Source organism: Micromys minutus, assembly GCF_963924665.1.
Source record: "Micromys minutus genome assembly, chromosome: 22".
NCBI classification, from domain to species: Eukaryota; Metazoa; Chordata; class Mammalia; order Rodentia; family Muridae; genus Micromys; species Micromys minutus.
The window spans coordinates 17,585,492-17,610,747 of NC_137957.1; the positions used below are offsets into that span (position 1 = coordinate 17,585,492).

Consider the following 25,256-nt stretch of genomic DNA (forward strand, 5'->3'; position numbering starts at 1 on the left):
CCAAGTGCTGGGATCACGGGCAGATGCCACTATGCGTGGCCTAATGGATATTGTTTTTCTTGGAAAGAAAAGGGAAAAAAAAAGAAAAGAAAAGAAAAGAAGAGCTTAAGGAATGTGCTCTGCCGCCCACCATGCTTCTGAGTTTATTTTGTGAGTTAGATGAATCATGTGCTTTGAAGACCATGGTGGAGATATCTTAATGAGATAAATTTCTTTCTATTGAATAACACGTTCTGGAATGTCTGAGAAATCCTGAGTAGAAGGCTAAGATGGCTAGGGAGATCATGAAGGAAGGACAAAGGCTGAAGATGTACGAGAGAAAGAAACAGTGTAAGAGAACAGAGATGACGTTTGTATTTTTTAAAGACTAACTTTCATGTGTTTTTTTTGGCCTACCTTTCTTTCTTTTGCACACCCTTCCTCTGCCCCACCCTTCTCCTTTCCTTCTCTTTTCTCTTCAGCCCTGCCCTCCCTCTCATCACCTCCTCTCTCCCTCCCTTCCTCCCTCCTTTCTTATCTCCCTCCCTTTCTTCCTTTGTTTTTCTCCCCCTCCTTTGTTGGAATCATGGTCTCACTGAAAAACATTCAGGCTAATCTCAAACTGGCAATCCTCCTGCCTCAGTTTCTGAGCTGTTGGGTGTGGGCCAACATGTGTGGCTTAGCTTTCTTTTTTAGAGGCCTGAGTCTAAGGTAAGACCATTAGCAGCAATCAGCTAGCAAGTGGAATCTGAAAGGTAAGCCCTATCAGGAAAACACTGAACCCTTAGAGCCAGAGGTGAGGGATGGGAAAGAAAAACAAGCAGGATGAGCTGAAAGGGAGAGGAAGGATTTCTGTTGTGCTTTTTACAGCCTCCAGGGGGAGAGACACACAAGGGAGACAGGCTGACAGTGTCTATGCAAGTGAGCAGCTCCGAGAATGAACTTCCACTCAGGGGTCTTATGAAATCAGCTAAATATATTTGACATTCGTATCAGCAGTGATTTGAATCCAAGGACGAACTTCGGATCAGCAGGGGTTTTGGATATCTTTTCAAGAGTCTAGCAAGAATCAAAAGTCCTAGCCCCGTGGGAATACCTTGGTGCTGATAGGAGGTCAAGGCCAAACTTTCTGGCCATTTACTTTAGGAAGGAAGGAACAGATAGAGAAGGCATTTGATAGGATTAAAAAAATGTATTGTGATTCCTTTCAAAACTGGAGAACAATTCAGTGGGGGAATGTGACTAGGAAATGGAGACCAAAGTGAGTGTGGGGGGTGGGGGAGGGGGAGGGTAAGCTCAACAGTGATAGGAGCCAAAACAAGGAGAAGGCTGAGCAGACCAGGTGTGTTTCTCAGCAGCTGTCTGACATGGTTCCTGGAAGGAGTTGTTGGGTGCCATCTTAGCTGAGAGTCAGTTTCCCTCCATGCACTTCAACCAGTGTTCACAGAGTTCTGGAACTTTCTATGACTATGGGCTGTGGGTCTGAGAGCATGAGGTCTGTGACATTTGTATATGCTTGGCCCAGGGTGTGGTGGCACTGTTGGAGTAGGTGTGTCATTGTCGGTGTTGCTTTAAGACCCTCATCTTAGCTGCCTGGAAGCCAGTATTCTGCTAGCAGCCTTCAGATGAAGTTGTAGAACTCTCAGCAACTCCTGCATCATGCCTGCCTGGACACTGCTACATTCCCTTCTTGATGATACTGGACTGAACCTCAGAACCTGTAAGCCAGCCCCAATTAAATGTTGTCCTAAGAGTTGTCTTGGTCATGGTGTCTGTTTACAGCAGTAAAACCCCAACTAAGACAGGGTCCTATGCTGGGACTCACTTACAATGTATGAACTAGTAGAGATTAAAGTCAACATGGTGAGAGTTCTGGCTTATCAGGTACTTCCTTAACTTCTGAGTTAGGACCCAGGAGGTGAAAATAGGCCTCCAAATCAGATTCTCTTAAACTTTTTTTAATTAAATTTTTTAAAATTAAAAACCATTGTAAATTTATTTATGTAATTTCTTTTATAAAAATGTGGTAACATATATTATGCTACTCTGCTGAGATTCAGAAATATTTTCAGGTTTTATTTTCTTCTGTTTGTTTTTTTGTTTTTTAGTTATTATTGAATATTTTCTGTATTTACAATTCGTCTTTTATCCCCTTTCCACCAATCCATAAAATTTTGTTTTTAAATTACATGTATTTATTCTGTATATCCGTTGGGAGCATACTAAGGCACTGTGTGGAGATCAGAGGACAACTCGTATGAAGGAGTAGATTCTCTCATTCCACCACGTGGGTCCTGGAGATTGAACTCAGTGGGTTTGGTTGAGAGTGCCTTAACCCACTGAGATAGCTCACAGGCCCTAGATCTCTTTCAAAGTCTACAGACTGTATTGGGTGCCAGCAAAAGGATCTTTCAAGTCTTCGATGGCAATTAGAATGAAAGAGTAGGGGTGCTGCAACTGCTTTTAGTATGTACAAAAAGAAAATAGTTTTATAGGTAATGGCATTTGGAATGTGCAAATCAGGAAACAGAGAGGGTGAAGTCAGGCTAGGAAATGTAGGTTGAGAGTTTAACCACATTAGTGACTCCAGCCCACTTAAATGCAGCGTGTAAGCAGGTGAGTGTATCTAGGATCCTGTCACAGGTGCACATTGAGTATATTCATTACCTATACTGTACTTGAACTTGATGAAATGTTTATTGTGTGCTCGATCTTCACATTTATAGTTTTTCTTAACCATCATGTTTCTCTTTCTTTCCTTCTTCCCTCCCTCCTTCCTTCCTTCCTTCCTTCATTTCTTTTCTTTCACTCTCTCTTTCTTTCCTCCCTCCCTCCTTCTCTTCCTCTTTCTTTCTTTCCTTCTTCCCTCCCTCCTTCCTTCCTTCCTTTCTTCCTTCCTTCCTTCTTTCTTTCTTTCTTTCGTTCTTTCTATTTCTTTCTTTTTTCCTTCCTTCCTTCCTTCCTTCATTTCTTTTCCTTCTCTCTCTCTTTCTTTCCTCCCTCCCTCCTTCCCTTTCTCTTTCTTTCTCTCTCTCTCTCTCTCTCTCTCTCTCTCTCTCTCTCTTTCTTTCTTTCTTTCTTTCTCTCTTTCTCAGTGTGTTAATTTATATATAAGGTCTTTGTACACAGTTCTGGCTGCCATTGTACTAATTTAGTACAGGCTAGCCCATTCTCAGCAATCTTCTTGCCTCAGCCTCCAAAGTACTGGGACTGTAGTTGTGAATCAATCCTAATGCCTGACCATGGAAACTACCTTTAATGATGACTACAACTGCACAGGTTTACCTTTAGGGAGCACTCGGTCATAGGGCTGAAGTATCAGGGACTCAGCTTCCAACCCTTCTTTGTTCTATCATTTCAGAGTGCTTACTTCTGACTCATGACATCTTGCTTATGTCTTTGCTTCTTTTTCCCTCTACCCACTCTCAGAGGGAGGGCAAGAGGTCCGCTTATTGTTGTAAGGCTGTTTTCGCATGTTGAATATCTGGAACAACCTTAGGTATCTGATTACTAAGCATTAGCTGTTTGGACAAAAGAAGAGAGGTCTGTATTCCTTCAAGGCAGAGCACTGCTGTGTCCGATGGGGGCTTGCTGCTCACTCTCCCTCCATGCCATTCTTAAGAGGCATCTACTTTTGTTCTCTGTCACTGACCCAACTCTCCATTCACCACTCAGACTTGGCTGTGGGGCGAGAAGCTTCTTCTCTATGCTGTTTCCAGCTTAGCACTGATCATCACAGGGTGATCATACTGATCGTCACAGGGTAATCATACTGATCGTCACAGGGTAATCATACTGATCGTCACAGGGTAATCGTATTGATCATCACAGGGTAATCGTATTGATCATCACAGGGTGATCATACTGATCATCATAGGGTAATCGTATTGATCATCACAGGGTAATCATATTGATCATCACAGGGTGATCATACTGATCGTCACAGGGTAATCGTATTGATCATCACAGGGTAATCGTATTGATCATCACAGGGTAATCGTATTGATCATCACAGGGTAATCGTATTGATCATCACAGGGTAATTGTTTTGAGCACCACAGGATAATCGTATTGAGCATCACAGGGTAATCGTCCCACTCAGACACAATGGATGGCTGCCGCATTTAAAAAAAAAAAAAAAAACGACAACAATGTCGTGGGATGTGGGAAAAGAACTGAAATTCTTGTAGAAAGCTGTATATGGCCTGCCTGAAAATTGTAAGGAAGATTAACATGGAACCCAGTAATACTCCAAAGAATTGAGAATGGAGTCTGAAATAAATATGCATATACTCATGACTGTAGCATTTTTGTTCATAACAGACAAAAAGTAGAGCTAATACACGATGCATGCTCTTTAGTTCGGAGACCAAGGAGCACAACACTGTATTTATGAAATGATCTCGATTAGATGAAGTCGGGGTGGACAGCTCTGCTCAGACACAGTCTCTAGTATGCCAGCCCCTGTCCACATACCTGTCTACACGAAGTTGGCAGACAATACTTAGTGCGTCTACAACTCCTTCTTCTTTCAACTGTTGACAGCCAATGGACGTAGCGATGAAACAACCAGTTCTCCCAATCCCTGCACTGAACGAGAAATAAAAGGAACGAGAAGATAAGGGAAAACTTTGAAACTACGAAAACTAGTAACAATGATGAAACTGATATGAATCAAGAAGGCTATTGAGTAGGAACTTAGCCTTGCTGGGCAAAAAAAAAAAAAAAAAAAAAAAAAAAAAAAAAAAAAAATAGATTTACCTTTTCATTTAATTATAAGTAGCAGGATGAATGTGGTGGAAGGAGGTGAGGGGTTGGGAGAATGGTGAGCAGACATTACAATTGTTCTAGAAAGTTCTAGAAAGGATAAGGCAAGGGATGGGCAGTTGACAGGAAAGAAAATTTTCAGACACATTGCAATTGTGATGAACAGTGGGGAAAAAATGCCAGAGAGACCTAGACCTAAAGAACAAAAAGGATGGTGTTGCCATAGGAACAAGAAGGAATTCTGCGAAGAGGGCTGGGTGGGAGGTGCAGTTAGCTGCTGAAGCCTAGTGAGTAACTGAAGATTCATTTCTGTTTAGGAGAGAGGATGGAACTAGGGGATATAGTTTCAGGTCATTGATATCGAGATGATAACTGAACAAAAATATTGTGTGCCTTGGTGAACTTCACACATTTACCTGCCTTACATAGCAAATCTATGGTAAGTGCATAGAATCAACCCCCTGCCCCCATTTTTGATCACCATCTTTATGTAAATTTCTCTCAGATCTGTATCTGAAGTCTCCAAATTTTACCTAGGTGGAACTTTTGATGGTGCCATTTTTCACACATTTAAATAGACACATCTATGTTTGTTTCCCTTGGTGGTCTTACCCATCAGCTACAAGGCTTTCTAGTCTAGGATCCTTGATGTCATCTTCCAGACATGCACCTTTCACCCCAACATCCCACCTGTCATTATTTTTCCATTTTCTGGCCCATCTGAGCCTTTGTGTAGAGTTTTCTTCCTTTCCTTTGTGTAGAGTACTCTTCCTTTCCTTTGTGTAGAGTATCCTTCCTTTCCTTTGTGTAGAGTATTCTTCTACCCGGTGCGTCTCCATGTCATGATTAGGGGTATCGAGATGCTTTCCAGCTTTTCTTGGATTGGTTCGTGGTGCAGCTTCTAGTTCACTGTTCTAAGCTAAGGACACCATTTACTCTTCACTCAACATGGTTGCTGGCTCCCAGTGGTCAAGCCCAACATTTTTCCTGTTCATCTTGCTACTTGTTGAAAAATCTAGAAAATCTTAGCGCAACAACCATTAAACTTTGCATCTTTAATTTTTTTTCTTCCTACCATATGTGCTACTGTCCTTATTTAGTGTGACTCATAATTATTTCACATATTTAGTATGTTTTTCTTCAGATGAATGTAACTAAAAAGAAATATATATGGAATGGTCCCATTTAATCAAAGTGTTCATAAAGACTTCTGTTCTCTGACGAAATGGGATTCAGACCACGTCCTAAGAAGGGCGGGTATTTTGTCTACCCTGAATGAGAAATTAGACCCCAGGTGAAACAATCATTTGGAGGGAAAGAATTGATGTGAACAGAATGTGTGATGTGTGTCAGGCAATAGATTAGCTGCAGTGGAGAAGAAGGTTCTTTGGATAGAAAGGCAGGAAACGGGACCAGGCAGGGGACCTAAGATTATACCTGGGGAGACTAAGAAGTATGAGCTACATCCTGTATACTTTAAAGAACATTTAAAAGAATTTGGTGGGAACTTTCCAGAAAGGATCTCACATATACATTCAAACTTGCTCACCAGTGCCAAGGAATAGTCATCCCTGTAGGGGACCCACAGAGTCAGACCTAAGCCCTGCTGCTCCAGGTGATGTGACTCCATCCACCAGTTTTGAACAAGGACTGTATGTCATGCAAACATTTTCAGGAATGTCATCTCAGAGAAGCACATAGGCTGGGCCAGAGCGGCCCAAGGGAGAAGGGTATGCACGTGCAATTAGTCAACTACTTCTAACCGACATGGATGAGGTCATAAGGGCCTGGACTAGGGTGGATGGACAGGAAGTGTGGTTATGGGAGAAGCTTTGAAGAGAAAGCCAATCTGCTAACTGATTAGATACTGTGAGCAGAGTTGAAAGAAGGGCCAAAGATAACTGTCAACATTAGATGCAGGGTGGAGGGAACAAAGGGGCCTCATTCTTAGAAGCAGTAATCAGAGGGGGCCTTGATTTTATAGGGGAAGTGCCTCTTTCAGCTTAGATTTCCTTACTGCTTAATGACTTTGGGTAAGAGATAGCTCCAGCCCTAAACTATGCCGATTGGTTGTTTCCTCTTCAGCTCCACGGGTTTTGGATAAAGTCTCATGCTAGAAAGTAGGCATATATATAAAAGTTTCAATGTAGAAAGAGAGCAAGATAAATCTAAAATCCATATTTTAACCAAGCTTTTTCTTAGGATACTTAAAAAGTTAAACATTAACATTAATTGTTTTGGAAAAATATGGAATACTCAGTGTATTACCTGCTTTGGTCACAGAAAAAGGAAAGCAAGGGGAAAGGCTAGTTATAGGAGGTAAACTTTAAGGTAGGCACTAGGAAGAGGACCCCGTGGGCCACCATTGCTGCCACCTCATCTGCCTGGCCTCCACACCCTGTATGTGCTTTGTCTTTCTTAAAATAAACGACCACTCGTCCATTTCCCATCTCATACATTAGCTTCTCGTTTTCAAGAGATATTTCTGAAAATGGCTAACTGTTCCACCAAATCTTACACAATAATAAGTGTATGTAGTCTCTGAAAATAACAACAACAACAATCTATCAATAATTAAAACAATCTGCAGTTCTTAGCATGTACATGACCCAGGAGAAAAAAAAAAAAGAACAATAACTCATTTCGAGTCAGAAGATGGAGTAAGATCTCCTACTAACTCAGGCATTTATTTAGAACTTAAGATCCATTTCCTGTCTGCTAAAGATGTCCCAGAAGCTCTAATTTATTTTTGTAACTGCCATTTTGATTAAGCCTTAAGATATCAATACATTTGAAATAAATCTATCATTTACTGCTGAGTTCCATCCCAGAAGCTAAGTCCTACTTTTCTGTCTGTCAAAGAGCAGACAGCTGCTTGGTGGAAGGATCAGTTCAGGCCTTACCTGCAGTGGACAACCACAGGCCCTCGGCCCTCAGAGGCCAGTCTGTCTTCTTCTACATCCAGCATGAGCTGCAGAAGGGGCTGGGCGCTGTCTGGAGTCTTGTGATCTGGCCATGAAGTGTAACAGTAATGCTTCACATGTTGGGTGTGGTTTCCTTGCTGAAAATAGCAACAGCCACCAAATTACTTCTTCACTTGTAGAACTAAAAGGCACCCATACTGCAGCACTCAGAGCGTTCTCTGGCTCCCTTATCGCTGGCAGCTAACTTCTAGGTAGAAAAAAAAAAATCTAGACACCTTCCAAAAATACCACTTCACCTTGAGAAAGTCTTATGGTGGGTACCCTGGCCTGTCAGGGAAGCTGAATATCTTCCCTCTAAGAATCCGGGTTTGTATCTGTATCCGTCACAGAGATTACAGCTCACATGCATACTATACACCAAGCATATGTTCATAATGTATTTTAGTAGCTGAAAATGTTGCTGTTCCCTGGGACAGGGTCTCACTATATAGCCCTCACTGGTCTGGAACTCAATATGTAAGACCAGGATGACCTCAAACTCACAGAGATCTTTCTGCCATGGTGGGATTAAAGGCATGTACCATCATGGCCTGCCTGGGAGGTGAAAACATAACCAGAGAGAAAAGGACAGATTATGTTCCTTGTTCTCTAAGTCTTGACAGATTTTGTATAAACATATTAACGAACATATGAAGGTTTGCTTGATACCCAGTCAGAATACTTCTGTACATATCTCAAACTACTTAACGCCGAGGATCCCCGCAGTGAAGGAACTTTGTACAGTCTCTGGAGAGGATACACTTTGAGCAGAGGCTCACACACACACCATCTCAATACCCACGGCCCAGGTGGGAGGCCTACTTCTGATCAGACATGTGTTTATAAGTAGTTTCCTAAAAAGCCTTCCTCTGCTACACGTTTGTGCTCTGCCTTTGCTCTGTTCCTCTTCTCTCTCCCAGGAGTAGGCTGCTGATGGGATCGAGGTCTTTCGCTAGGTCATTCTTTAAAAGTGACAACAATACTGTGGCATCTGCTGCCCTATGGCAACACTGGTTACAACCTGCAGCCCCATGAGTCAGAGTGAGGCCACGTTCCTATGTCTGGAGCTGGTCTAGGGATGTCCCTGTGAATGACCGTCACTCCGGGTTTTTAAAGACGAGCATCGCAGGCTTCACCTTGCTACTCACAGCCATCGTTCAATACTTTTCTTCAACAGTTCTCGGGCCTCACTTAGAGCTGCTTAGACCATAATGACATTAGCACACAGATCCCAGTAAGGTCTCCTGTGTAAGCCTTTTTAGTTAAGGCCCTTCCAAAGGCCAAGTCAGACATTGCTCTAAGTGAAAAGTAGCAGAACCTCCAATGTCCTGCAAAACGATCTTCCTTAATGTCCACTTACATTAACTAAATTACTTCATAGGCAAATAGTGTCAGACAACGAGAATCATCAGGAGCTTGTCTTTGAGTATTGTCTAGCTTGTGTAGGTTGAGCCTGTTAGTACTAAAGAAGAAGTGTAGCCCCTGGACTCACCTACTGTGAGAACGACGGCAGCTCATGGACTTACCTTTAGGACGAGGTTGCGGATGGTGTAGTTATCACATTCGTTTACGCCGATGACCAGCACCTCGACCTTGCCGTAAATCCCCCTCTTTTCTGGCCAGTAGAGTACACATTTCTGGGGGAAAAGAACAGCAAAGCTTTGTAGCTCCCTTCTTTCAAAGGGTTCATTTTTTTTCTCATTTAATTAAAGTAATTAAAAAGTCAATGTTATTATCCTATAAAGATTTGGAGATGAGGCTAACTATATGATGTGTAGACTAGACCATGATAAAGTTTGTGTTTTACAAGTGTTTGTCCTGCTTACCAGTAGCCCCATACCAATCAAGATGACAGGGGAAATTTCCCCAGACTCTAATGAGAAGTTAAGAATTTTTAACCTTCATAACTGACAGGTATAAGGAGCGTTGTTTTCTCCCGTGGTGGCTGAGCCAAGCACCAAATTCTGCTGTATGTCTAACAGGAATTTTGGTAATGTATTAGATGCCCACATAACGAAGATCCCTGGCATGCAAGGCAGATGTAGTGACTGTTAGCATATGCAAAGCACTGTGTTTTGCCAGGTCTGATGATGTTTCTCACTTATGAGACTTACTGGCATTAATGTGAAACGCAATTATGACTGGCATGTTTTCTATAATGGATCCTCTGGGAAGAACTTCATAGGGCCAATAACAATGATATTGGAAACAGAAGGATATAACATGGTGGTTAAAGTTATAGCCTTAAAGTTTAACACATGGTGGTTAAAGTGGGAACTGAACATACTATGCAGTCACTGATATTGGGATGCTGACCCCAGAGGCTTGCACTCCCCCAGAAACAACTCACAGACTGTATGAAGACCAAGAAATAAAGAAAACAAAAAATATACATATATTTTCAAAACAAGAAGACTTTGACTATTTCCATGTTGCGTTTTGTTTTGCATGTACTTTACACTTATTGTAACTATTAGGTTTTCAATGCATACTGTCAAGCCCTTGAAAAAAGTCAAGTACTGACTAAAAAAATATATTCACATGGTTTTATGTAAAAATTATTTTAATGTCTGAAAAAACAGTACTAACAAAAATGTATAATTTTAAGCAAAAAATGTTTAAAATCTGTACATTTATCTTTGTTTTGTAAAATAAAGTCGTTTTAAAAAAAAATAAAGTGGGAACTGAGATCTGGTCATCTAGAAGAACAGCAAGTGCCTTTAACCACTGAGCCATCTCTCTAGTCCCCCCTTGTTCCTAGATCTTCATGCTCCTGAGTGATAATTCCCAGAACATATACACACATGTAGAAATTCTTTCACATATTACCATCATTTAGGGTCTTATATACTTCAGATACTTGATTCTTCACATGTATGATAATGCTGAATGAATATTCGGAAAAAACCTAAATACACACACACGTTCTAAGTCCCAGGAAAACGTTCCTAGGCTCACGAAACTGAAGGGAAGACATACACTATGTGAGAAATATACCCCCAGGGTCTTATTGTGCCAGTAACACTCGAGGGCCAGAAGAAAACCTGCCCTCTGGGGCGGCTGCTTCTTCCAGCCATTATAACAGACCATAAGTCTTCCCGTTCGTATCCTTTGCACCGAAGGGGAGACCATACCAGCTTTATTTGTATGACACCCAGACTGATCTCATGCTAATATTAAAAGTGGGGGAGGGGCAGGTGGGGGGGAGGCAGGTGGGCTCAGCTTGCTTGGACTTGATGCTTTGACCCCATAGGCGGCAGCAGAGGACCCACTGCACAGGTTACCATCTGACCTGGCCATGTCCCCTCATCCATCCCACCTCCATACCAAGGCTAAAGAAAAAAAATTAAAAGCCCCTATTTTTAAAGATAGAGTGAGTTGTTTCACTCCTTATGTGTATGTTGGCAAATATCTGACAGTGTGTGTGCATGTTTGTGTGTGCGTTGTGTGTGCATGTGTGTATGCATGTGTATATGTATTGTGTATGTGTGACTGTATGTGTGTATATGTGTGTATGTGTGTATATGTGTGTATGTGTGTGTATGTGTGTATGTGTGTGTATGTATGTGCATGTGTGTGTATGTATGTGCATGTGTGTGTATGTGTGAGTATATGTGTGTGTGTGTGTGTGTGTGTGCAAGCCTGTGCTTCTACATGCAGAGGCCAGAAGAGACTACCCAGCGTCCTGTACTAATACTGCCCACCTTATTCTCTTGAGTCACTGAATCTTCGGGCAATTCTCCAGTTAAATGCTCTGGGATTACAGGAGCACACCACAGCGCTTGGTATTTAAACTCACGCCTTCATGTTTGACGAGCAAGATCTATTGTACAGCCCCCACTACCACTGGTAATCATGCTAATCCATTCTCCTGGCTTCTCTCAGTAGAGCCTCAGTGGTTTGCTAAACCATTGTGAACCCGAGGACTCACATCTTCCCGGTGAATCCAGGAAGACTGAGGGAATCTTGGCAAAGGTTGAGCAGTGACCTGACACACGTGTCCCATTGTCCACAATTAGTCCTGAGCAGGAGTGTCCTTTATAAAGGGAGATGACTCTCAAAATCAGTGGGTACCTGGCCTGGCAGGATCTTGGCATGTGTGCTCTGATGTGAGTGACATGCATCACAGACAGAGAAACATGGCTCTGCCTTCTTGATGCTTTTCTTGATTCTTTACCAGAAGAGCAGTTTGCAGGCAGCTCCCACGTTTGTGACTTGTTCATCAAACAACCCCTAATTAGACTTATTTTTACACACTGAGCCCCACACCCTCTTGCATCGGAGGAAAATAGAAATAGAGATCAGATAAGCTGATGGCTGGGGTGGGGCTGTAAATGTAGTTATTTCAAGGAGCCTATGTTCATGTTTAAATTATCATCTTGGACCAAATTTTTGGGCCTATATATTGTTGTGGGAAAAAAAAAAAACCACAAAAGAAGCCAGAGAAAGCTGTTTTGAAGATAGTTTTTAGGAACCCCCACTAACTGGGTAGTTCAAAGAAACTTGCTGTTGAAGCAAATACAACCTCAAATCACCACTATTCTTCTACTAACTGGGCTCATCCTTTCAGTAAAATTATCTATTAATCCCCAAAATCTATAATTTGGAGGAGAAAGGGGTTTTAAAAGGAGCACCTATGTCTTAAATAAACAAGTAATTATCAGACTGAAAGCAGTGCAGACATTAATTGATTCTTTGAAATAAGTAGTTTATAGAAAATTAGGACACAAGAGGAGCCATAACTAGGAATTTGATCACCAAATAACATGACTGTTTCAAATAGTATGCCCAGTACTGTTTAATAGGCTTTCCTATATTCTCTCTTACTTAAAAAACAAAATGGAGAGTTTTGATAATATAGATATAATTTTATAACCTGGAACACTAGTTTCAGAATGGTACTCAAAATCAACCAGCCAACACACACACACACACACACACACACACACACAGACCCCATTGTTAAAAAGTGAAAAAAAAATTATGTGTGCACTTGTTTATGTGGCCACGCATGGATGTGTGTACCTGTGTGAGTGAACACCAGAGACAACCAAGTGTGTTGTTACTTTGAGAAGTTGGTGGTTTTGTGTGGCCGTGCTGGGGTCCTGAAAAGGATTTGTAGCTTCAGAGCGAGGTCTCTTAGACTTCCTGCTCCTGCCTCTCAGAGCCCCAGAAAGCCACACAAGGTTCCCTCTGAAGTGTTCTTATCTGAGTGAGGGAAGTTCTTCCAGACCCTCCGTAGGATCTCGAAAGGAAGATTCACCAGTGGAAAGAAAACAAGAGTTGATAACCATACCCAGAGCCCCGATGAACTTTGTTCAAGACTGTTATCTGTTCTGGACTATTCATCTCCCCTAAAAACAATGTCTCACAATAGCCATGGTGGCCCACTCTGGTGTCCCCCGTAACCATGGGCTTTCCCACCTGTGACCCACTTCCTGAATAACAACTCAGAAGCTATATTTCATTAATAAATGCCTATCATTAATAAATGCCTAGGCTTGTTTCCTGAGTGACTCGCAACTTATATAAACCCATTTACACTATTCTGTCTGTCACATGGCTAGTTACCTCTCTTTAGTTTCATACGTCTGGTCTGACTACCTCCAAGTTCAGGTGGTAAAATTCCCAAGCCTGACTCTTTCCCAGAGTTCCTCTCTTTCTGCCGGATGTCCCACCTTCTAATCCTGTCTCAGCTTATTGGCCATTTCATTTTTACTGACAGGTGATGCTTCCACACAGTACACAAAAAGATTATGCCTGGAACTCTCAGTACTCAGAAGGTCAAAGGTAAGTTCATGAATCTGAGGCTAGGGGTATCCTGACTCAAAAAAACTAAATCATATTAATTACTAATAACTGCATGAGCTTAGATATATCCATATAATGGGATTTTAGTAGCTATTAAAAGTAATGCTTTGACAAATTATGACAAAGAGGATGCTCATGATGTTGAAAGCATAGTACACAGTGAGTTATGGCTACTCCAATTTTTATGTCAGTTCTAAGCTTCCCCTGTCTTCTCTTAGTGTGCATCCCATTTCCATCTCTTGCCCAGACAGAGCTCCAGACCTTCCATTTCAAGTACCACCCAAAAGCTCTGGTCTTCCCCAAACGTCATATTTGAAATCAAAGCTCATTTTCTTCTCTCATGATCTCCTCTCATTTCCCTAATCTGGGCTCACCCCACCCCACCCACCAGAGCTCTACAGCAGAGTTGTGAGCTCACCTCTCCACCCCACCCTCACATACACTAGTGGCCTACAGCAGAGTCCTAGACCACCCCCCCCCACCAGCAGTCAACACCAGAGTCCTGGGCTCACTCCCCACCCACACACACTAGCAGTCTACACCAGAGTCATGGGCTCACACTACCACCGCTCACTAGTGTTCTAAACCTGAGTCTTTATCTTTCTCACCTTCAATCAAAACAAAGTCCCCTGGCTCTCAGCTCTGGAATACCTCCTACCTCCATTTCTCAAGACCCTGCCCCTGCCTTAGTTCAGTACCTCATTATTATTATTATTATTATTATTTATTTTGGTCTGAACTATTGTTACAACTTTATGCTTCTCTTTGAGTTTTACAAATCCAAACCCTAGATCCTCCGCCAACTGTGCTCCTCATGTGCGAACTACATCGGCGCGCTGCGTTAAAAGGATCCTCCATGATTCGCCATAGTCTGTACGAGGAAACCCAAAGATTTAAATGTAACATTAGGTCCTCACAGCAAACGCCCCTTTCAGTCTTTCCTCCCCAACTCCCCAGTAATCCACCCGTGTTCAGGACACACTAGATTGCTCACATTACTCTGGCAAGTCACATGCTATTGTTTGGCCGGACCTACCCCTCCCCCCCCACCGTCCCACCCCAGGGAAGATATTATACTTCAGGCACTGTGTTAACTTTTGGGCCAAAATATTTAATGGAAACCAATGCTTTGTATAATTTCATCAGATAGAGAGGGAAAGGAAACGGAAGACAGGGAAAGTTACCATGTGATCCCTCTGTGGGGCACCGACGTTAAACTATTGGCAATGGCTGAATAAGCGAACCTATCACCAACAATAGGGTGTACAAGTAAAACTCGAGTCAGTCCGGTAAGTCTGACGAAGGTGTGTGGGAAGAGCAATAGTGTGTGGAAGGTGTATAGAAAGAAACATGCCTCAGCAGAAGTATTATACTAGGCTAAGTCATCAGGGAACTCCCCTTGTTGACTTCAAGAAAGATCAGTTCTGCATGGTATTGTTTTCTGAGACCAATAGGAGGCTCTTTATCTTCCAACACTCCTTCCTTCTGTGGGCTGCTTGAGTGTATGGGCTTCCACATTAACCACGACTGAATTAGAACCTGCCTTCTATCCAGTGCTAACCTGTAGGCTCTACCTAACGCATTCTTCCCTCTGAGAAGTTCTGTGATCTAGCCAGTGCTAAGCCTATGCCAAGGAAGGTCAGTCCTTCCTCACTCCATCTCTTCAGTGGTGATGCCGCTCTTCCTGCACTCACACACTCAATACACCACAGAGCCACTGACATCAGACAGTGCTCGGCACAGCTACTCAGTGTGCAGGACAAGGAGGTCGACATTTCCTTCCTTTATTTCCCAGTTCAAGAGGGAGCTACAGTAAGTGACGTTCAGAGGGGTCTGAGGACTTTGTTTGACTTACAGGAAGATTGCAAACATTTTCTTTTCTGAGACTAAGTTGTACTATACAGCTCAAGGGGACCTTGACGTTGTGATCCTTTCCAAGGGCTGAGACTATAGGCAGGGGTCATCACAGTAAGTTTAAATAGAACTGTCTGTCTGCCATTTTGTTTTTGTCTCCTCCCCCACCCCATTCTCCCCTCCCCTCCTCTTTTCTTTCTTTCATTCTTTCTTTGACTTTTTCTCCCCCCCCCCTCTCTCGTTCCTGCATCCCCAGGGCCTATGTAGTCTAAGCGAGGACTCTGACATGAGCTACATGTACAATCTCCGTCACCTGCCTGTTTTGATCCTTAAATTACGGCCATACTCTCTAGAAATACAATAACCCATGTTAAAAGAACGTGAGAACTGTTTTCAATATTATTTTTGTCACATAAGGGATTTTCCTCATGTCAAGATTAATTAAAAAAAATTAAAAGAACTCAAAATTGCCTGCATCTAGGTCTCTTTCATCCTAAGAACTTATATTTCAGTTCTACTTTTTTATTTTTAACTATTTTTTGTTTATTCCCACTTTGTAAAATTAACAGATTATTGGGACCACTAAAAAGAAGATGGTGATCATGCACTTCTTTATTTATTAGAAAGTAAACAGTTACAAACATATAAAGCGTGGGAAAGTCTAAAGATATGTCCGCCTCTGCATTCTTTGGAGGAAATGAGTTTTGCCTATTTTAAACAATCACACTGGACACAATTGAGAACTGGCCAGTGTTCAGGAACCTGCATTTGCCTGGCGGTGTGAACCTACAGCAGACTCCTCTAAAGCAGACTTCTCAGTATCATTTCGATCTGCAGAACATTAGAATTTCTATGTGATACGACATGTACATCCTTGAGGAACCTGGGTATGAGGCATTTTTATTTTAACTCAACAGTGAAGGAATGGTTAAAAAAGATCTTGGCACTTTTAGGATTAGGACTGCCTACAGGAAATAAACAAGTAGCTGATTACACAGCAAACAGATAACACGTTTGATTTTCGTTTCCCTGGGAGTGCATCTCAAATATTAAAAAGGGACCAAATGGTAAAAACAACACCAACAAAAACCCCCAATAAAGCACATTTCTATATTGAATTTTGCAACCAAAGAGAAAAACAAAATCCTTGACAATTCAGTGTGGGAATTATTATTATTATTTTTTTAAAGGTATCCTAGCTTTTCCCAGATCCACACAGTTCTCCTGCGGGCACAGTGTGATCTGAGAATGGTACCAAGAAATTAAACTTGAAAAGAAGTTCTCTCTTGCAGGTGCAGTGGAGAAAGAGAGAGGGGAGAAAGGGAGGGAGGGAGGCAGGGAGGGATGGAGAAGAGAGGAAGGGCGGGGTGGTACTGTACACTCCCAGGGGAGGAACCCTGAAGCACTTTAACATACAGATCTGACCCTGGGCAGCTCTGGGAGAATAATAGCCATGGTGTTGGAGTTAAAGAAGGGCAGCCATTTACTGGGGTAGTGATATAGTCCCAATTGCTCATAGTAGGTTTTTCCGAAATACATTAGGTCAGGTAATTAAAATGCTTAAAAAATGCTCTCCCTTAGAGGCAAAGGGGAGGGGAGCCGAAAAGGAGGAACATTTGAAATGTCAACAAATAAAATAATTTAAACAAAATGCTTTCCGTCTATCAACTTTAGTTCCTGCCCCGAAAAATGCTGGATTGGGTTGGCACTAGGGAGCTTGAAGGAAGGTGGTATTTGGGTAGACATGATCAGTATGTCGTGTACAAATGTATGGACATTCAAAGAATAAAAGGAACAAATTACAGAAAATATGATCTTTCTTTCTTTTTTGTTTTTGTTTGTTTGTTTCTCTGTGTACCCCTAGTTGTCCAAGCCAGGCTGGCCTCAAACTCAGAGATCCACTTGCTTCTACCCCCCGAATGCTGGGATTTCTTGCATGCGCCCCACAACCCAGCCTCATTTCTGATCCTTTCCCCAAGTGAGCAAACAATACATCACAGGAGCCGAGGATTAAAATGCCCGAGCGAACACAAATCATCTTAGCCTGGAGCTGCTACCAAATCAGGTGATTTTCACGACACGCCTCCTGTGCCTATGCCTTCCCAACATCATTTCTCAATGCTTGTGTACAATTTATAGTAGGCATCATTTTCTCTTAAAATATACATTTGAGAAATACTCATATTTATAAATAATAACATATGCTAACTTCTTATGTCTGATTTTTGAGTATTCGTTTTTAGTTATGTGTTTGGGTGTGTCTCTCCACGTGTGTACCTGTTCCCTGGAGCTGAAGTAACAGGTAGTTGTGAGCCACCCACTTGTGGGTGCTGGGGACTGAACTCTTGTCCTCAGAAAGATGAGTGCTTTAGCCACCGAGCAGCCTCTCCAGCCCCCTCATATGCTTGATTTTATATGATTTTATTTTCACTGTTTATGACTTTTGAGGTAGGCTCTCACTGTACAGTCCAGGATGACCTTCAATGCAGTGATCTTCCTGTTTTGGCGACTGTGTTGCTAAAATCACAGGGGTGAGCAACTGTGCCTAGTTGACTTTCTTTTTCAATAAAAGAAATAGAATTCATAAGGGCATAAATCTGTCCTAAGACACCAATTATACCATGAGAATTACTTATCTATGTGTCATTTCTATTTTTATATCTGTACTCACGACTGTCGAGGGTTTTATCTCTCCCTCCATGATTTATGTTGCTGGCTTACTAATTCTTATTACTTTGGAGTCCTTTAAAAGTATTTTATCTGGTATGTCTGTATGTTTGCACATGTGTGTATGCTCAACTTTGTTCTTGTGGTGCAAAATACAGACTAAGTCATTCTGCAAGCTAAATCCTCACAAAAAATGTCCAGTGTGGAAATAAATCTCCCTTGTGTCTGGATTTTGGATGGCAGAGAGAGTATCTTGTGTATTGTATGGATGCTTTGCTTGTCGGAGAGAAAGCCTATGGCCTTCGGTTTAGGCGGGGAATAGAAGTGGGGCATCCGGAGGCAGAAAGGATTCTGGGATAGGCATGGGAAGAGTCACCTAGGAAGATGTGAGGAGCTGGATCCTTGGCACCTGAGCAGAGGTAACCAGTCAGGTGCAGAATGTAGGCCAGTGGGTTAGTTTAGCTATGATCTAGTCAGAGAAAAGCTGAGCTCTATGGCCAAGGTATTTGTAGATATATTTTTAGTCTGAGTCTTATTCTGAAGGCATGGGACTGGGAGGAAGAACAGGGCCATAGCTTCAACACTGGGTTTCTTGCTATTATGGTAATAGAAAAGTTGTTTGATTTCTATTACTTCTCTCCACCGTTTCCTTCAGCCCCATTTCCCCAGCGAGCCCCTGCTAGTCCCCCTATTTCACATTGTCACTCAACCCCCCACCCTACTGCCCAGTACATGCTATTCCCTTATTCTTCCACTACACGGCCATTAACAGATTTGTTGTGTTTCTCCCATTAAGAAGTTAAAATTATGCGTGGAAGGGATCTTGCCTTATTTTATTTACTGATACATACAAGTGCCAACAACCCCAATGGTACCTGTTAATATATAAAAATTACTTGTTTTGTAATGATTTTATCTCCTGCCCTTCATGTTTTTTTTTTTTATTGAGATAGATGTGTGCAAATGAGAGATGGGTATGCCATTTATGTTAACTTGCCTGAAGGACGGTTGTCACTCCTAGGACAATACCAACTGTCATTTGCTGGAGGTATAAAGTTACCTCATCAGTTAATGTCTTCATCTATCTTATATAAACATTTTGCAAGTGCATGGCCATCCCATTTGGTCCAAATCTCTTCTATGGTAGAAGGAACGTGTATAACATCCAGGACCAGAATAAGCTTCATACCTCATTTTTCTCTTTGAGCTTCGTGATCATAACAATCACGGGGCTGTCTTCTTGCCAAACCATCTGCCAGAAGTCATTCACAGTGTTGATCATGGGGCCCTGTGTAGCAATGAAGGCCTTCTCCTTACCACTGTAGCCCTATTTAGAGTAAAGAGACAAACATATTGGCCTATGTTCATAGATCGCAGTGGACATTTGGCGGGGGGTGATCTTCAGAATAACAGAGGTTGGATGTTCAAAAGTAGCTTCCTTGATTACAGCGCCATCAGGCACAAAAATGGCATTTCCCAGAAGTTCCAGCTTGCCATTAGGGAGTAAGCACTGTAGAGTTCAGTCCCACAAGGGCTTCCACATATAGCTCGTCCTCAGGGACTCTCAGTCAAGAAGAGCTCACAGCCAAGTGGGGAGGAGTCAGGGTGAAACACCAGCATTGATGAAACCATACCATATATTCATAAAACACTAGCGACCAAATTAAAACAAGCTTTACTCTGAGGAAAAAAGAAAGCTGGGGACATGTCTTAGATAAAAGGCAACAATTCCAAATTGTAAGTTGACATGCTAACCAGAGAGAAATGTATAGTTACTTACCCGGATATAGTTAGCATTAATGTAAGTACTCAATGAATCAGTTATGTTTTTTGGTCTTAAGCACACTCTGCTGAGGGGATCTGAGGAGGAAGCCAGAGAGAACACACTGAGTGGATTTATTTAAAAAAAAATCTCCAGAGCAACCATGAGCAGCAAAGTGAAGTGTGTAAGGTCAAGGTTATTCACCAAGTGTCTGTGTGTGTCAGTGTAAGGTCAAGGTTATTCACAAGTGTCTGTGTGTGTCAGTCTCTTGATCTATCACTGACATTTGGTGCACTCATTGACCCATTATTCTCATGTAGGTCACAACATCTTTTAATGGAGTTCTGATTCTTGACTCCTGTCTCATCTGGACCCCTTTTCCTTTAGATTTGAAGTTTACAATCATGCTTTACTCCTGTTCCTTCAGAAAAAGCATCTGGCTGCTCTCTCCCATTTCTTTGTATTCCGTGACATCCCCTAATCTAGCCCTTCAGGACCTCAGCCTACCTGGCCTCAGCAGCGAGTGTTTCAGCACGGTTCCTTGACTTATTGGGATGCAAACTTTGCTATCAGCATGGGTGTGGGTGGGGCAAGCCAGGGGACAGGGAGGTTGGAGAGCAGAGCTCAGTTCTGCGAGCTTTCAGTCTGTTCCTAAAATAGCAGTGTTACTGATCAACCTAAGATGTCACTGCTTTGGATGTTTTGGAGTTCCTACACCATTAAACCTGCAAATCAATGATAGTGGCTGCCTCTCTATCAGCACATTCTAAACCGAAACACAATCTTGTTCAAAGACGGCAGGCCTTCACCCAGTTTACCCAAAACCCTACAAAACTCGTTCTGTGCCTTTTTGGATGACCACAAAGAAGCAGGGGGACTGTGCAGATGAATCAGTTAAGGGTCAGGTATAACCTGACAAATGATACACAGGCTCAGCAACATGCTCCTTTGGAAGATGGGCCTTCAGCACTTGTGGGAATTTCTCTGATGGGTCATGATGGGCGAATGGTTCTAAAGCAAACTAAAGCCAAGTGGGCCCTGGGAATGTCCATTGGCAGCCTGGTCAGCTGCAGTCCTCATGGGAAAGATTCTGTGGAGAAGCCAAATGACACGAATCGTTTCAAACCTCCAGTTCTTCTGAAATCATGCCATGTTTCTATGTTTCCTACAGCAGTTGGTTAGGGGCATTGGCTATTTCTACCCAATTTTACATTTAAAATGTAAAGAAATTTTAAAGAAAGCGTCTCCAAAATAGTGTAGCTTTTGCATCTATCTCATTTTCACCAAATTCTGCCTATCCATGTTATATAATGGGTATCATGTTATTTTCATTCCTCCATCTTATCAGCTGCATTTTTAATATACATTGAACAAAAAAGATTAAAAAATTTTATAGAACACACACACACACACACACATTGGGGGGAAGGGGAGAGGGAGAGAGAGAGAGGCAGAGACAGAAACAGAGACAGAGACAGAGACAGAATAAAGAAGATGGGCTGCAGAGGTGTAAACAACACTTGGTGAGCAGGGTCCATTGGCACTGGGATGGGGGAGGGCCTAACTGCTGGTCTTTGTGCAGTGCCCTTGAGCTTCTTGCTGAGTATGATGTGTGGTGCCACATGCCATCAGTCACCTAAACTGGATCACAGAAAATCCTGTCATCCCCTGTCGGATGCTCAGACTTGCGCAGCGAGAGCCAACGTGCTCCTTGTCTCCTGGTACTCACCTCCCCTTCTTTGTTCAGTGACAAGATTCCAGGTTCTAGCTGGGAGCCGCGCAGGATGTTCCCCTCTTTTCCATCACATGACCAGGCTGCCATTTGTAAATAAGAGACTGACTGTGTGGTCGTGGGAGTATAAGGAGAGACTGATCTCCTAGTGCTTTGCATTTCATTCTGTGGCTTGGATCCCAGGAGAAGAAGGCAGGGCCTTCACCAGAGACAAAAGTCTGGTGCACAACAAGGCAAAGTTACCAGAGGAAGCTGGGAAGCTTTTTTCCCGAGTTGGAGATACAATTCCAGCTTCCTTCAAACCCTGATATGTTAGTGTCTTTAATATATGCACACATATATGAAACTTGTTTTAGTAAGAAATAATATTGTCAGAATTCGGTTCTATGTAGCATATAGATATTCACATGCAGAACACATATTCACATCTGTTCTGCATGTGAATATCTAAAAAGAAACTAAAAGCTTAAGGCAGGCAGGGCCTTCATATCCAATGAAAATCAAGTTTTCCAAAGACAAAAATAAATTAGCACTGTGAGAAGTCTTCCTTTCAGGTTCAAATGAAGCCCCAATGGCTTGGCTGCATGGATACCAATGTGGCTACATTGGCCTGGACAACCCTAAATTGCTTAATGTACTAATCTCCTCTTCTGCCCAGTCATAAACACAGCCTGCTTGCTCTAATGTCTACATTTGGAAGAAATTGCTTTTAGCTGTCATGCATAGCCACTAACCATGAGAACCCATCAGCCACATGCCAATACCGAATGCTTGACAAGCAGCTAGTAGGAACTGAGGAATTTAAGTTTTAATTGCATTTAATTTTATATTTGAAATTGGGAGTCACTTTCCTGTAAGTGGCTAGTGATTGCTCCTATAGATAGTATAGTCCTGAAGGATGAATTCCAAACTCTTCTTATGGGAGTGCAGCAGCCTTTAATTATCTATACCCACAGCCTCATTGCCAGCTACATCCCCATCTATACCATCCTCCCATCAAGCTTCAGCACCAAGGGTGAGCTCTTGTAACTTTGCACATTTGCACGCACTGCCTCCTTCGCTTTCGATATAAATAGTTCCCCACTCGGGCTCAGGGCTCAGGACTCAGGGCTCAGGGCTCAGGGCTCAGGGCTCAGGGCTCAGGGCTCAGGGCTCAGGGCTCAGGGATCAGGGCTCAGGGATCAGGGATCAGGGCTCAGGGCTCAGGACTCAGGGCTCAGGGCTCAGGGCTCAGGGATCAGGGCTCAGGGATCAGGGCTCAGGGCTCAGGGATCAGGGATTAGGGCTCAGGGCTCAGGGCTCAGGGCTCAGGGCTCAGGGCTCAGGGATCAGGGCTCAGGGATCAGGGCTCAGGGCTCAGGGCTCAGGGCTCAGGGATCAGGGCTCAGGGATCAGGGCTCAGGGCTCAGGGCTCAGGGCTCAGGGCTCAGGGATCAGGGCTCAGGGCTCAGGGCTCAGGGCTCAGGGCTCAGGGATCAGGGCTCAGGGATCAGGGCTCAGGGATCAGGGATCAGGGCTCAGGGCTCAGGACTCAGGACTTAGGGCTCAGGGATCAGGGATCAGGGCTCAGGGCTCAGGGCTCAGGGCTCAGGGATCAGGGCTCAGGGATCAGGGATCAGGGCTCAGGGCTCAGGACTCAGGACTTAGGGCTCAGGGATCAGGGATCAGGGATCAGGGCTCAGGGCTCAGGGCTCAGGGATCAGGGATCAGGGCTCAGGGATCAGGGATCAGGGCTCAGGGCTCAGGACTTAGGGCTCAGGGCTCAGGGATCAGGGCTCATGGCAGCAAATGTACCTTTCAGAAGTTCTGGTCTGCTCAGGAAAATGAAGCATCCACCTCTTGGTCTAGTTTCTTTGACTTTTATATTAGTACCTACCATTTTATGTCTCAAGTGCTTACGTTTCTGCCTGTCCTCAATGGGTTGTGGCAAGACCCTTGAGGGCAGGGACCATGTTTGGCTCACTGTCTACATTCTCCACAATTTCCATTTGACATGTGGTTCACCAGGAGTTTAATTCTAGAATCAATTACCATTGTGAATAGTTCAAGTGTTACTTTTGATTTTCTAGGCTTTATTTTCCTTAGTATCTGCTGATCTCCAGATGTTTGCACAGAGGTTAAAGCCCGTCCAGCTTAAGAATAAAGCCCACTCTCCTCAGACATGATGTCTGTGTAACACATGAATACAGGGTCTTATCTCTGTAGTCCTCTCAGAAGTGGTTCTCCATCAAGCTGAGTTATATTTATGAAAAAATAAGTAATTTATAGTAATTTCCATGTAGTTAAGGTTCAAGTACTTGTTATTTTTAAAGCAAGGTACCACATGCAGGGGAAAGCATCCAAATCCTTTTCTTCCCTGTTCCTTCCCAGCTTCCTTCTTCATTTCTTTTTTTCTTCCTTCTTTATTTCCTTCCTTCCCTCCTTTGCTTTTCTTTTCCTTCTCAACATTATTAGACATGCTCATAGATTTCTTGTACCAAGTCCATATTTATGACTCTACCCCAGTCTCACTAAAATGCCCGTTGAGATCTGTTTACCAAATACAATGAAACCAGACAAGTAATTTAAGGGACACAAAACAGATTTTATCAAAGGTGGTGCATGCTTAAGATTTTCCTTCCAGGGAGAGATATGTTCAAGGCTCCAGGGAAAGAGAAATGGCAAGGTGGGGAAAACTGTATTCCTGCGGGTCCTGAGCAAAGCCAGTGGGTGGGAATAGGATGGGTAGAGGAGAGGCCAGGATCGGTTACAGAGTCAAGGTGTCCATGACCCATATTGAACTTCACTGCAAAAGGGAGATGACTCCAGGACCACATCGTCCAATATGGTAGCCACTAGCCACCTGAGGCTACTTACATTTAATTAACTAGAGTAAGAGAAAATGTTGATTACAGTCCTGAGTTACATTAATTAGTGGCACTACAAGGGATCAATTTTTACATATTGGCTTTTAGACCAGAAATACCAAACATTCCTATTGTCCTGGAGAGCCGATCTCAGCAAGGGAGGATGGCGATGATTTGGAAGCTCGAGTGTTAGGACTCTATTAGTTAGCAAAGTTTGCATACTGAATGTCGTCAATAGATGCAGGGTGTGGTTTTGTTATCCCTGTAGTTTTCTCCTGGGGGTGGGAGGATAAAGAAAGAATGGCAAAACCATTAAGTAGTCCCTACATACTAAGGTCTTTCTAAGAGTGGGAAATAAAACCTAACTCTAGTTTCTTCTTTTAGCTACAGAAGTTGTTGCTTTAGTGAGTGGTTCACTTGCTTGTGTGTCTACCTTGTAATAAGCATGTCATACAATTCTAATACACATGGAAAACACTACTAAGAATTCTTATTACACATTCCATTTTTAAGTGGGAAATAGTGGCCATAGTAAACAGGGCTCTGCAGTTTTGTGTATATATTGTTTTACATTTATATAAATAAGCAAATATATATATGATGAATTATTATACATGTCCACTCTGTAGCATCCCACTGTGCTGGTACGTGTTGGGTCTTCCCTTGTTACTTCTGTGATTTGGGATAGAACATTTACCTCTAATACTCATTTATACTGCTAGACAATTTGACCCAAACTTGACCTTTGCCCCTTAATCTACTACTTAGCCTGTTCTGAGCTAGATGTTGTCCTCAAAGAAATAGCAACAATTCAATTGACTGTTGGTTATCCATATACCCACAAAACCAGATACCCTTATCAGTACATACACACA

General features: G+C 42.7%; 1 protein-coding gene across 2 annotated transcripts in view; it reads right to left on the bottom strand.

Annotated features, from left to right (window-relative positions):
• Positions 1 to 25,256, bottom strand: part of PTPRR (protein tyrosine phosphatase receptor type R) — a gene marked incomplete at its 5' end in the record, with an annotated part of 242,463 nt that overhangs the window by 13,984 nt on the left and 203,223 nt on the right. For both annotated transcript variants that reach the window (XM_080935255.1, XM_080935256.1), the window contains 5 exons: positions 4,456 to 4,569; positions 7,650 to 7,807; positions 9,236 to 9,346; positions 19,231 to 19,368; positions 19,822 to 19,901. In XM_080935255.1, the coding sequence (XP_080791381.1) occupies positions 4,456 to 4,569; positions 7,650 to 7,807; positions 9,236 to 9,346; positions 19,231 to 19,368; positions 19,822 to 19,901 (601 nt within the window). The remainder of the gene's footprint in view (positions 1 to 4,455; positions 4,570 to 7,649; positions 7,808 to 9,235; positions 9,347 to 19,230; positions 19,369 to 19,821; positions 19,902 to 25,256) is intronic.